Raw genomic sequence first — 14465 nt, 5'->3', positions numbered from 1 at the left:
GGGAAATAAATGAGACTAATTTGAGAGGGAGGGCACACATTATTTTAAAACACTTTAAAGATAAATATTCAGGTAGGAATTCAGCTTTAAAGAAACTATTGAAATAGGCAGAAAAAGCCAGGAAGGTCCTCTTTGAAATTAGAATACACCTAGAAATGGGCATGGAGATGACACACATAATATTATGACATACATTATTATTAAAGTAATTGAGGAGTACTCAAAACAGATAACAAGAAAAGTATAAAGAATGAAGGCTTTGAAAAAGACATGACATTTTCACGCTTAGGTGTGACGTTAAGATGCTAACAGAAGGAATACTGAAACTATCCAACTGAAAAAACATGACAAATATCTGGATCACATCAGTACCACGAATTACCAGGATCACTCATGAAGACAGAAATGAAATAACTTTACTGAGAAATCCTGAATGAATGATTCTTGTAAGATGAAGGCATGAAAGAGTGATGGAAGGAATATCCACGTAAAAAAAAATAAACTGACGACATAAAGAATCACAACTTCATAAAGGAATCTTCACTGAATAATAAAGGAATTATATTAAATGATACAGCATCAGATGAAAGTGGGAGAAACCTACATATAAAGGGTTAACACCAACATTTTCATCGCAGGAAGGATCTAAACAATATAAAAATAAGACCCTTTCACTAACATTTCAGAAGTAATAAGAACACTCAGATAATACTTCTGAAAATATATTTTTTTCCAGGAGACAACACCTTATTCACTTGTGGCTTGCAAGTAAAGATTTACTTTAAATATTGATCGATATTCCATTCTTGGATATTGTCACATTTTTTACTCCTGTCTATTCTTAGATATTCTTGAATATTTAGAAATAATATCTAATTGGATGCTATTACATTTGAGATTACACCTTTTGACAGTTCTTCGCATCAGGTTATATTTATCCACTTAAAAGTGTATTGCTTGTTAACTTCTATTAATAAAGTCATAACGTAAGCAAATCAATTCATTTAAGTTTTTCTGTTAAAACTAAAATTAACCCTACACTCTATATTCTTCTTACATGGAGAAGTGAGAAATTAAAATATGCTACAAATATAATTAATTTGTTATTAAAATTAAAGTATGTTCATAGCTTAGCTAAGATTTATTAAGCAGGCTCTTTGGAGGAAGGCAACATTCTCAGCAGCTTCTTCCCCTGTGAGATGGTAAAACCTGTAGACCCAGGGATGGGATTGACAGACTTGAACTCAGTGAACACAAGTTACCAGGGAAACACTCCTGATCTAAATTAGCTCTAAATAAGAGCTGAAAGATATAAATTGCTTTTGAGTGAGTGTGTAGAGATATTGGTTGATGAAATATAGAGGACATCCACTGCAACCAAATGGCTTGTTACCAGTTGAATCCACAAGACCCACAAAACAACAGAGTTGCATTCAGCATAAGAAAGAAAACAAAAGCATTCAAACCTCTGCCCTGTGACGATTTTTCCTTTTTAGTGTTTCCAGCAGTTGCTGCTCTTTTGGAGCTTCATAGGTACTTCTGGGAATCTGAGTAATAAGAGAGAGAAACATAAGACTGAGACAACACTTGCCTGAAATATCAGTAAGCTCATAAAGCCTATTCATTTATCTGTTTAAAAGGGTATTAGATACTATTCACATCCCAACAAGGCCATGCCAGTGGTTATGCTCTACAGCAACAGTGTTCTCATCAGCCCCCTTTTTATGAATCATATGAACATATCCTATTCCTTATCATATTTCTTTTGCTGTATTGAATTTATCTATTTTAGGAACAAAGAATAACTTAATATAGTTTTGTGTTAAAAAGGGGGAAGCATGGATTTATTCCATTTTTAAGACCAGAAGCCCACTAAGTTAGCAGCAGAAGTAGGCCACTTGTTCTATCGAGTCTGCTCTGCCATCCACTGCAATCACTGCCTTTTCTCTATAACTCTTGTTTCTCTGAAAAACCACTGTCAATGTCAGCCTTGAACACACTTAATGACCCAGTCTCCTGCAGTAAAGAAATCAACAATTATACTACCTTCTGAGAGAAGAAATTCCTCCTCATCTCTGTCTTAAATGTACAGCCCCTTATTCTGAGGTCATACCCTCTGGTCCTAGATTCTCCCACAGGGGATATGACCTTTCTGCATCTATCATGTCAAGGCCATTTAAGATCTTTCAATTCGGTCACCTTGTTACTAAAGTCCAATGAGTACAGACTCAACCTGCTCAACCACTCCTCATAAGACAGTCTTTCTGTAGGTGGGATAAACCCAGTGTATCTTATCTAAACTGCCTCTAAGAGCAGTATATCTTTCCTGAGAGAAGGGGCTCAAAACTGTTTGCGGTATTCCAGCTGTGGTCTGACCAGTGCCATGTTTAGTTGTAATGAGACCTCCCTATTTTTGCATTGTATTCCCAATAAAGGCCAACTTGAATTTGAATGGTAGCTTTTGCGATTTTTGCATGAGGAATCCCAAATCCTTCTGTGCTGTAGCTTTCTGCAGTCTTTCTCCATTTAAATAATATTTAGTTCTCTATTCTTCCTCCTGAGGTACATAATCTCACAATACATTCCATCTGCCAAGTTTTTGCCTACTCGCTCAACCCTTCTATATCCCACTGCCGACTCTTTGCCTCATCTTCAGCACTTACTTTCCCACTTGTTTTAGTATCATCCACAAACTTGGCTATAGTGCACAAAATCAAAAATTGCTGGAGAAACACAGCAGGTCTGGCATTAACTGTGTACAGAAAGCAGACTCAATGTTTTGGGAATTGTGGCCAGAGCACTGATCTTTGCAGCACTCCACTAATCAAGGGTTGCCATCCTGAAAATGCACTGCCCTTATCTCAAATTTCTGTCTTCTCTTAGTTAGCTAATCCAGTTTCCATGCTAATATATTACCTTCAAGAACCATAGTCTCTTTTCTTGTTAATGCCTTCTGAAATTCCAAATATATTACACGCATTGCTTCCCCTTCATATATCCTGCTTGTTACCTTCTCAAAGAATTGTAATAAACTTGTCAGGTATTATTTCCTCTTCGTGACACCATGCATTATCATATTATTCATTTCTAAAATGCTCAGCTATTACATGTTTTAATAGATTATAACATTTTCCTGATAAAAAGCTGTTAAGCTAACTGGCCAATAGTTTTGTATTTTGTTCTCTTTCCTTTTTAAATGAAGGTTTTCATTGGCAGTTTTCTAATCCTTTGAGACTTGCTCAAGATTGAAGGATTCCTGAAAGATTACTACCTCTGGAGTTACTTCTTTCAATATTCAAGCAAGTATTTCATCAGGTCCATGGAACTTCTTGCTCCTTTGCCCGATTAGTTTCTCTGGTACTTTTTTTTTGTGCGAAGAACAAAGAACAATACAAACAGGCCCTCCAGCTGACACATTTTGCCCTTCCCAACTAAAACTGTCTTCACTTTCAGGATCTGTATCCCTCTATTCCCTTCCCATTTATATAGATGCTTCTATTGCATCTGCTTCCACCACCTCTTCTGGCAGCATATATCAGGTACTCACCACCCTTTGTGTGAAAAACGTGCCTCACACATCTCTTTTAAACTTCCCTCTTTGCACTTTGAACCTGTGTCCCCAAGTAACTGACCCCTCCACCCTGGGAAAAAGCCTCATACGTTCCACTCTATCCATGCCATTCACAATCTTATAAACTTCTAGCAGGTTGCCCCTCAACATCCTGTGTTCCAGTGAAAACAAACCCAGACTATCCAACCTTTCTTCATAGCTAAAATCCCCCATACCAAGCAACATCCTGGTAAACCTCTTCAGTACCCTCTGCAAAGTATCCACATCCTTCTGGTAATGTGGTGACCAGAACTGTACACAATATTCCAAGTGGGTCCTAACTATAGTTCTATGAAGCTTCAGCATAACTTGCCTATCCTTATTCTCAATGCTCCTTCCAAAGAGGACAAGCATGCTATAGACTTTTTTATTACCTTATCTGCCTGTGCTGCTACCTTCAGTAATCTGTGGACCTGTATACCTCGATCCCTCTGAATATCAATGCTCCTGAGTTTTCTGCCAGGAAATCTTCACCAATACTTGACCTTTCAAAATGCATCATCTCATATTTGGCCGGATTAAACTTCATCTGCCTTTTGTACCAGTCTGCCATGAGGGACCTTGTCAAAGGCTCTATCAAAGTCCATGTAGACAACAAGCATTGCTTTTCCCTCATCAATCATCTTCACCAACTCCTCAAAAACTCAATCAAGTTGATGTGGCAGCACCTCCCCTGCACAAAACCATGTTGTCCATTGCTAATAAGTCCATTTGCTTCCGAACTTAGAAAGATCTCAACTCTAAGAATCTTTTCCAATAATTTCTCTACACTGACGTGAGGCTCACAGGCTTGTAATTTCCTGGATTAACTCTGGTACCCTTCTTAAACAAAGGGACTCTCACTGCTGGGCCTCTTACTTTAGGAGGGATGTAGTTATATAGGAGGTAGTTCAGAGAAGATTCACTTGATTGATTCCATAGAAAAGGATTTTGTCTCACAAGAGAGATGAAGCAGTTTAAGTCTATACACTCTGGAGTTTAGAAGAATGAGAGGAGATCTAATTGAGTTATAGAAAATGCTAAAGGGTGCTGACAAAGTAGACAAAGAAAGGATAGCTCCTCATGGGGCAATCTTGAATGAAAGATTATTGGTTTAGGATAAAGAGTGGCAGATGTAAAACAGAGACAATAAAAATGATTTCCCTCAAAGAGTTATGAATCTGTGCAATTCACTATCTCAGAGTGCAGTAGATGCTGAGATGTTGAGTAAATTTAAAGAGGAGATAGGCAAATTTGTAATTAGTAATGGGAAGAAGGGTTATAGAAAAGAGGCAGGAAATTGGAGTTGAGGCCAAGCTGAGATCAGCCATGATCGTATCAAATGGCTAAGGGGTTAAATTTCCTACACCTGCTATTTCCTACATTCTATTGTATTATTGTTTTTATGGTTGTCTTGAAAGTTTTCCCAATCCTCTGGTTTAGCACTTATCTTTGTTTCATTGTATGTTTTGCTTTCAATTTGAAGCTATCCTTAACTCCCCTGGTCAACCATCATCAATTTATCCTCTTCCTAGAATCTTTGTTTCTGCAGGAATATATTATTGTTGTGAGCCATGAACCATTGTCTTTCCTGATAAACCACTTTTCTAGTTCACTCCAAGTAGCTCTGCCCTAATTACTTTGTAGTTACTCTTATTTATGTTTCCTTACTTTTTTTAAAATTTCTGTCCCATGTCTCTACTTTTTAAACCTCTGAAAATATCTTCTCTTCAGGTACCATTTCAATTCTCTTTTGGAAGTTATAACTGAGTTCTTCTGTGATGTACTGCTGCTTCCAGCACCATTTCAGACAGCATATTTCCATCATAACAATCCACTGCATTAAAAACTTTGCTCCTCTAATGGTGGCTCAGTGATTAGCACTGCTGCCTCACAGCAACAGGGACCCAGGTTTGATTCCAGCTTCAGGCAACTGTCTGTGTGGAGTTTGCACATTCTCCCCCGTGTCTGTGTGGGTTTCCTCCGGGTGCTCCGGTTTCCTCCCACAATCCAAAGATGTGCAGGTCAGCTGAATTGGTCATGCTAAATTGACCATAGTGTTAGGTGCATTAGTCAAAGGGAAATGGGTATGGGTGGGTTACTCTGCAGAGGATCAGTGTGGACTGGTTGGGCCAAAGGGCCTGTCTCCACACTGTAGGGAATCTAACCTAATCTAATCAACTCTGTTTCTTTCGCAAATCAACTCTGATCTGTTAGCAATCCTTCTGGCAGTGAAAATAATTTCTATTAACTCCAACAAAACCTCTCTGACTTTGACCATCTCAGTCAAATTTCCTTTGCACCATCTCTGCTCAAATGAGTTTCTCCATATAAGTGAAGTCTCTCATCCCTTGTACCATTTTAGTAAATTACTTTTGTACGCTCTCCAAGGTCCTGACACCTTCCTTAAGTGTGTGCCCAGAACAGAACAGAATAAAGTCAAACTGAAGTTCTGTCTTGCAAATTTTTATAGTCTGTGAAAACCATATAGAATGCTTGATGTTCACAGACTTCCCATCTTATTCTACCACCTTCCAGCATTTGTGTACATACCCTCACATTTTTTCTGTTCCTTCATCCTCAAAAAATGTACCTGTGAGTTACTATTGCCTCTCCTCAATCTTTCGACCACATTGCATTATTTCATTCCTCACTGCATTAAGTTTCATCTGCCATATATCTATCCATTGTACTACATTCTTCAAGGTCTGTTACTAAATTTACCAGTATTTATTATATTTTAGAGTTTCGTGTCATCTGCAAGCTTTGAAATTATCACAATGGACCTAAGTCCAGTTCATAAATATGCACATAAGAGAGTAAAATGGTGCAGAACAATTCTGGTTATATCCGCCAAGCCTGAAAAACAACTGTTTACTGTCACTCTTTTGTTTTCTGTTCCGTAATTAGCCAATACTTATTGCCATTGTCCCTTTAATCTCATGGGTTTACCTTGGTTTATAAATCTGTGACCTTCAATGCAATAAACGAGGAACAGAAGGTTTTTTTTAAATACAGATGTCACACAGGTGCTATTTCTGGGATCTTGGGACTTGGTCACCCCATGAGACCAAACACATTAAACACTGCAGCATTCGAAAGCAGTTTAGCTATTTTAGGTGTTCCAAGAGGGCATGGCTGTCTTAAAAGCACTGATGTGCTGAGCTACCCAGTGAGTGAGGCCCTGCTGATTATTGTTATGTCAAGCCATTTCATGAATCAATAATTTAGAGTTCATTGCAAGGAAAATCTATTCAAGGCCTTGGAGATTGAGGATTGTAGGTATTTTCCAAATCAACCTGCCCTGGAGCAGGTGGAATTGAGCCGAGGACTCCTCCTCAGAGGTAGGGATACGACACTGCACTACAAAGGGTTTAGGATTGGAACCTGAGAGGTGGAACAGTTGATAGCATTATTCAAATCAATCATCACAGCTTTAAGTAAAGAAGATAGAAATACGTTTGGAACAAGAAATGCCTTATATTCAATCCCTCCACAGTTTAAGGATGTTTCAGTCAACCAAAGAATGTTTCCTTGCTGATAACCCATGTTAGATTAAGCAACACTGTTTTCTAACAAATGCTTTGCCAAATTCATTTTTGTAGTAAACTGCACCTTTTATTATTTTAATGCAGCTGATATCAGTGGTGCACCTTTCTCACTGTTCCTCATTCAGTACGCTGCTGGCAAGTTATTTATTTTTACAGTATAAAATCTGCCAGGTTCTAGTGAAAGAACAGCATAAGGGATAAAGGCAGTTCTTTCAAAGAAAGACAGATTGCTGATGACAAGATGAACTAAGGTGATTTTAAGTTTTAACTGCACATCTCTAATCCATGTTTAAGATTTTAAATATATTAGTATTTTCCTTTGTATATTATTTTGGTCTGTATGTCTCCTACTGCTCCCTGTATCCAGCATTCTTGGGGGTTAGAAACTATAGGATCATAGAAACAACGCAGCACTTCAGCCCATTTCATCTATGTTGAACCAAAGACACCTAGGTGCCCTCTCTAATCCTGTGCATGGCCCACAGCCCTGCAGCTTACAGTACTTAAAATACAGATCCAGGTACGTTTAAACGAAGTTCAGAGTTTTAGGGTGGCATGGTGGCTCAATGGTTAGCACTGCTGCCTCACAATGCCAGGGTCCCAGGTTTGATTCTAGCCTCAGGTGATTGTCTGTGTAGAGTTTGCATGTTCTCCTCGTGTCAGCGTGGGCTTTCTCCAGGTGCTCCGATTTCCTCCCGCAGCCCAAAGATGTGTAGGTTAGGTGAATTGGATATGCTAAATTGTCCATAGTGTTTGTGAAGTGTGGGTTAGGTGCATTAGTCATGGAAAATGTAGGGTTATAGTTAAGGGGATCGGCTGAGGGGGTAACTCTTCTGAGGGTCGGTGTGGACTTGTTGGGCCAAATGGCCTGTTTCCATGCTGTAGGTGTTCTAAGGTTTACCTCCACCACCAACTCAGGCAGTGAATTCCAAACACCCACCACTCTGTGTAAAAAGAAGTTTTCCTCATTTCCCTTCTCATCCTTAGCTTGAAACTATGACCCCTGGTTTATGAACTCTCTAGGAGAAAGTGAGGACTGCAGATGCTAGAGATCAGAGCTGAAAATGTGTTGCTGGAAAAGCACAGCAGGTCAGGCAACATCTAAGGAGCAGGAGAATCGACGTTTCAGGCATGAGCCCTTCTTCAGGAATGAGGAAAGTGTGCCAAGCGGGCTAAGATAAAAGGTAGGGAGGAGGGACTTGGGGGAGGGCCGTTGGAAATGTGATAATAGACAATAGACAATAGATGCAGGAGTAGGCCATTCAGCCCTTCGAGCCTGCACCGCCATTCAATATGATCATGGCTGATCATTCCCAATCAGTATCCTGTTCCAGCCTTATCTCCATAACCCTTGACTCCACTATCTTTAAGAGCTCTATCCAATTCTTTCTTAAATGAATCCAGAGACTGGGCCTCCACTGCCCTCTGGGGCAGAGCATTCCACACAGCCACCACTCTCTGGGTGAAGTAGTTTCTCCTCATCTCTGTCCTAAATGGTCTACCCCGTATTTTTAAGTTGTGTCCTCTGGTTCGGCACTCCCCCATCAGCGGAAATATGTTTCCTCCTGCCAGAGTGTCCAATCCTTTCATAATCCTATACGTTTCAATCAGATCCCCTCTCAGTCTTCTAAACTCAAGGGTATGATAGGTGGAAGGAGGTTAAGGTGAGGGTGATAGGCCGGAGTGGGGGTGGGGGCAGAGAGGTTAGGAAGAAGATTACAGGTTCCTAGGCACCCTCCTAGGAACCCTCCAACCACAAGGGATGAACTCAGATTTCTCCAGTTTCCTCATTTCCCTTCCCCCACCTTGTCTCAGTCCCAACCCTCGAACTCAGCACCACCTTCCTAACCTGCAATCTTCTTCCTGACCTCTCCGCCCCCACCCCCACTCCGGCCTATTACCCTCACCTTAACCTCCTTCCACCTATCGCATTCCCAACGCCCCTCCCCCAAGTCCCTCCTCCCTACCTTTTATCTTAGCCTGCTGGACACACTTTCCTCATTCCTGAAGAAGGACTCATGCCCGAAACGTCGATTCTCCTGTTCCTTGGATGCTGCCTGACTTGCTGCGCTTTTCCAGCATCACATTTTCAGCAATTTATGAACTCTCTGCCAAGGGAAACAAGTTTGTCCTGTCTAGTCTATCTCTACCTCTCAATTTTGTATACCGCAATCATGTCACTCCTCAGCCTTTACTGTTCCAAGCTAATCAACTCCAATCTCTCTTCGGAGTTACAATTCTCCAACTCTGGCTGCATCCTAGTAAATCCTCTCTGCGCTATCTCCAGAGCAATTACATCTTTCCTGTAATGTGGTGACCAAAACTGCACACAATACTTCAGATATGGCCTCAGCACTGTCTTATATAGTTTCATCATTACGTCCCTATTTTTATATTCAAAACCCCTGCCAATGAAGGACAGCATTCCATATGCCTTCTTTACAAGCTCACCTATGTGCTTTGCTCTTGCAAGCTTAGATCTCTAAAGTCATCCACTCCTCTCAGTATTTTCCCATTTATTTTGTTTCCCTTTTACTATTTGACCTCCCTAAATACATTACCTCAATCTTAACAGAGTTGAACTCCATCTGCCACTTTCCTACCCACTCCACCACCCCATCTCTCCCATTTTGGAGCTTACAGCTATCCTGTACACTATCCACTATGCAGGCAATTTTTGTATCATCTGCAAATGTCCCAATTGTAGCCCACATGTTCAAATCCAAATCGTTAATGTATAAAGCCAACAGCAGTGGTCCCAACACCGAGCCCTGGAGAATACTTCTTGAAGCAGCTTTCCATTTGCAAGGGCAGCCATCAACCATAACCCTTTTTTTCCTATTACAAAATCAACTTTGGATCCAATTTGACACATCACCTTGTATCCAATTAGCTCTTACTTTTTTGATCAGCTTGTCATGTTGGACTTTATCAAATACATTACCAAAACCCTTGTAGAATACATCCACTGCACCACCCTCAACAATCCACCTTGTCACATCCATAGAGAATTCAATCAAATTTTTAAGGCATGACTTTCACTTGACAAAGCCATGCTGACTATCTCTGACTACTCCATGCCTCTCGAAGTGACAGTTTATTCAATCTCTCAGGATTGATTCAAACAATTTGGCCAACACCAAAATAAGACTAACTGGCCTCTCATTGCTTGGCATTCCCTTTGTACAGGTTGTAGTAGGAGAATGAAGTTTTATGGCCTGTTGACTGTGGCTGTCAGTGCTGCTCTTGATCGGGCAGTATATCTGTGCAATGTAACGCTTATCTTGCTTATGATTGTCAGTCATTCCAGCACCCACAATGAATGGACCTTTGACAGAGAACTCCAACAGGACTCCTCATGCCTCAAGAAGTTACTTATTCTCAACCATGCTGTTTTTATCATGGAAATATGACACAATGATTGTAATCATAATTTGAAAAGACAATGAAGCCTTTGAGTGTCATGAGCTCATTTCTTAATAAGAGAGCTGTTTACTTAAATTGATTTTTGTTCGGAAATTATCCTGCTACCGGGGATGTTGACAATTACCCAGACTTCTCAGTGTTATTGACTTAGAAAAACATTGTTTACAAAATAGCACAGGACACAGGTGCACAAAAAGCAATTATGATAAGATGAGGTAGAAAATCTTGAACTGTATAGCTTTCATACACTTTGGACATTTTAAAGGGCTTAATAGCCAGTTACGTCCTCTTTAAGTTTAGTCAATGTTGTAAAAACCTGTGAATACATTAGTTTAGGGTTCCTGTGGTGTAGTGGTAGTGTCCCTATCTCAGCCTGGAGGCAAGGATTCAAGTCTCATCTGCTCTAGAGCTGTGCTATAGCATACCTGCACAGGTTGATTAAAAATACTTTTGAACGCATTGGTTAATACTAAAGCAGGCCAGTGTAGACTTTAATTATCCCTCTTTGACTAACATTTCCATTGATCAAAATCCATTTTGTTGTAACGTTGTTTGGTGAGGGTCACAGGGCTTTCTCTTCATGTTGAGGCCTAAATTTATCACCCAGTCAAAACAACAGGAGCAGAAAAAGATTATAAAGTATTTATTAACTTATAAATAAAAGTTATTTAATCCATCATGACTTGCACAAAGTTGTTGCCTACGTGACAATGGTGTCTACACTCCTACAGTGTTTGTTATGTTATCTCCCCAGCTGATAGTACTGTTGGACAAATCAGATCCCAGAATGAAACTTGGTTTGATAGATCATATGTTTAATACTTTTTACTGATGGTTAGTCATCGAAACTTACTCACACAAGGCTGCGAATGTTCATTGTTAACTGACATCTGTTTGCTCACAAAATAAAAAAAAACAAACCAAGCAATATAGGTATGAAAACAGTTTTGAAAACATGAACAGGAAAACAAATTTTAACCTGTTTCCCAGACTATGTAGTACATTTGCTCATTTCCAGAGAAATTATCCTCCTTTCCCAACTCTTTAAATTTCTACTTTAGTGATTCCTTCTAATTTTCTTCCTGTTCACTCCAGAAACAACTTTACGATTCTTTTCAGAGTCTGTGTGCATTAATCTTTCACAATTCTGAGGGCCTAAACTTTCTCATTTCTAACAACTTCAAAACTCATTGGATTGGAAACTTCACATTTCAGTGAAGGTGGCTGGTTCCTCTGAATTGAGTTATACTCTTGTTTCTTCTGAACTAAATTTAACAATATTCTGAAGAGCAGTCATGTCAGACCCCAAACATCAACTTTGTTTGTCTCTCTGTAAATGCTGCGAGAAAAACTGAGTTTCTCCAGCATTCTCTGTATGTTTCAGATTTCCAGTATCTGCAGTATATTTTTGCCATATTCTTTGAACAAGTTGATTCTTCTATCTGAAATCAAATTAAACCAATAGCTTTGTTCCATTTACTTCACCTGTCACAAACTCACCAGTATAAACTTCTTATCCATATACACAATGGAGGGTCTCCCAGGCTCTTAATTACATTCAGAGCTGAAAATGTGTTGCTGGAAAAGCGCAGCAGGTCAGGCAGCATCCAAGGAGCAGGAGAATCGACGTTTCGGGCATGAGCCCTTCTTCAGGAATGAGGAAAGTGTGTCCAGCAGGCTAAGATAAAAGGTAGGGAGGAGGGACTTGGGGGAGGGGCATTGGCAATGCGATAGGTGGAAGGAGGTCAAGGTGAGGGTGATCGACCGGAGTGTAGGTGGGGGCGGAGAGGTCAGGAAGAAGATTGCAGGTTAGGAAGGTGGTGCTGAGTTCGAGAGATTTGACTGAGACAAGGTGGGGGGAGGGCAAATGAGGAAACTGGAGAAATCCGAGGTCATCCCTTGTGGTTGGAGGGTTCCTAGGCAGAAGATGAAGCGCTGTTCCTCCAACCATCATGTTGCTATGGTCTGGCGATGGAGGAGTCCAAGGACCTGCATGTCCTTGGTGGAGTGGGAGGGGGAGTTGAAGTGTTGAGCCACAGGGTGGTTGGGTTGGTTATTCCGGGTGTCCAAGACGTGTTCTCTGAAACGTTCCGCAAGTAGGTGGCCTGTCTCCCCAATATAGAGGAGGCCACATCGGGTGTAGCGGATGCAGTAAATGATGTGTATGGAGGTGCAGGTGAATTTGTGGCAGATATGGAAGGATCCCTTAGGGCCTTGGAGGGAAGTAAGGGGGGAGGTGTGGGCGCAAGGTTTGCAGTTTCTTGCAGTTGCAGGGGAAGGTGCTGGGAGTGGAGGTTGGGTTGGTGGGGTGTGTGGACCTGACGAGGGAGTCACGGAGGGAGAGGTCTTTCCAGAACGCTGATAGGGGAGGGGACGGAAATATATCCTTGGTGGTGGGGTCTATTCGGAGGTGGCGGAAATGACGACAGATGATACGATGTATATGGAGGTTTGTCGGGTGGTAGGTGAGGACCAGTGGGGTTCTGTCCTGGTGGCGATTGAAGGGGTGGGGCTCAAGGGCAGAGGAGCGGGAAGTGGAGGAGATGCGGTGGAGGGCACTGTCGATCACGTCTGGGGGGGACGTTGCAGTCTTTGAAGAAGGAAGCCATCTGGGTTGTACAGTATTGGAACTGATCCTCCTGGGAGCAGATGCGGCGGAGACGAAGGAATTGGGAATATGGGATGGTGTTTTTACAGGGGGCAGGGTGGGAGGAGGTGTAGTCTAGGTAGCTGTGGGAGTCGGTCGGTTTATAGTAAATGTCCGTGTTGATTCGGTCGCCCGAGATAGAAATGGAAAGGTCTAGGAAGGGGAAGGGGAGGGAGGAGTCTGAGACGGTCCAGGTGAATTTGAGGTCGGGGTGGAAGGTGTTGGTAAAGTGGATGAACTGTTCAACCTCCTCGTGGGAGCACGAGGCAGCGCTGATACAGTCATCGATGTAGCGGAGGAAAAGGTGGGGGGTCGGTGCCAGTGTAGCTGCGGAAGATGGACTGTTCCACATATCCTACGGAGAGGCAGGCATAGCTGGGGCCCATGCGGGTGCCCATGGCTACTCCTTTGGTTTGGAGGAAGTGGGAGGATTGGAAAGAGAAGTTGTTTAGGGTGAGGACCAGTTCAGTCAGTCGAAGGAGGGTGTCAGTGAAAGGGTACTGGTTGGGACAGCGGGAAAGGAAGAAGCGGAGGGTTTTGAGTCCTTTGTGATGGGGGATGGAGGGGTACAGGGACTGGATGTCCATGGTGACATCCCTCGAACTCAGCACCGCCTTCCTAACCTGCAATCTTCTTTCTGACCTCTCCACCCCCACCCCCACTCCGGCCTATCACCCTCACCTTAACCTCCTTCTACCTATCACATTTCCAATGCCCCTCCCCCAAGTCCCTCCTCCCTACCTTTTATCTTAGCCTGCTGGACACACTTTCCTCATTCCTGAAGAAGGGCTCATGCCCGAAACGTCGATTCTCCTGTTCCTTGGATGCTGCCTGACCTGCTGCGCTTTTGCAGCAACACATTTTCAGCTCTGATCTCCAGCATCTGCAGTCCTCACTCTCCCCTCTTAATTACATTCACACTGTTTTTAATAATGGCGTATTTATGTCACTGTCCTGAAATGATTTTCTGACCTTGTTGAAAAAGACTTCACAGAACTGACAAAATTTCCTCTACCTCTATTTTAGTATCCATCCTCCAAAAATGGTAAAAGGATATCAAATACATCATTCATTTCCATTGTGTGTGAAATATTTGGAACACTGCCTGATAGGTATTATATAAAAGTTGCTTCTTCCTTTACAATGGCCAAATTATATTAAAACAGGATTAGATCTAACTTTCAGTCTTAAGGAGCAAAGAAAATTGGCTCTAATCTATATTACAGGCCATGATCAAGAGTGAAGGAAAAAG

General features: G+C 41.6%; 1 protein-coding gene across 5 annotated transcripts in view; it reads right to left on the bottom strand.

The window, feature by feature from the left end:
• Positions 1–14465, bottom strand: part of cfap99 (cilia and flagella associated protein 99) — a 193151-nt gene that overhangs the window by 47481 nt on the left and 131205 nt on the right. For all 5 annotated transcript variants that reach the window (XM_072593827.1, XM_072593819.1, XM_072593847.1 and 2 more), the window contains one exon: positions 1467–1547. In XM_072593827.1, the coding sequence (XP_072449928.1) occupies positions 1467–1547 (81 nt within the window). The remainder of the gene's footprint in view (positions 1–1466; positions 1548–14465) is intronic.

Source organism: Chiloscyllium punctatum, chromosome 2 (genome assembly GCF_047496795.1).
Source record: "Chiloscyllium punctatum isolate Juve2018m chromosome 2, sChiPun1.3, whole genome shotgun sequence".
NCBI classification, from domain to species: Eukaryota; Metazoa; Chordata; class Chondrichthyes; order Orectolobiformes; family Hemiscylliidae; genus Chiloscyllium; species Chiloscyllium punctatum.
This window is presented reverse-complemented; position numbering and strand designations above follow the sequence as displayed.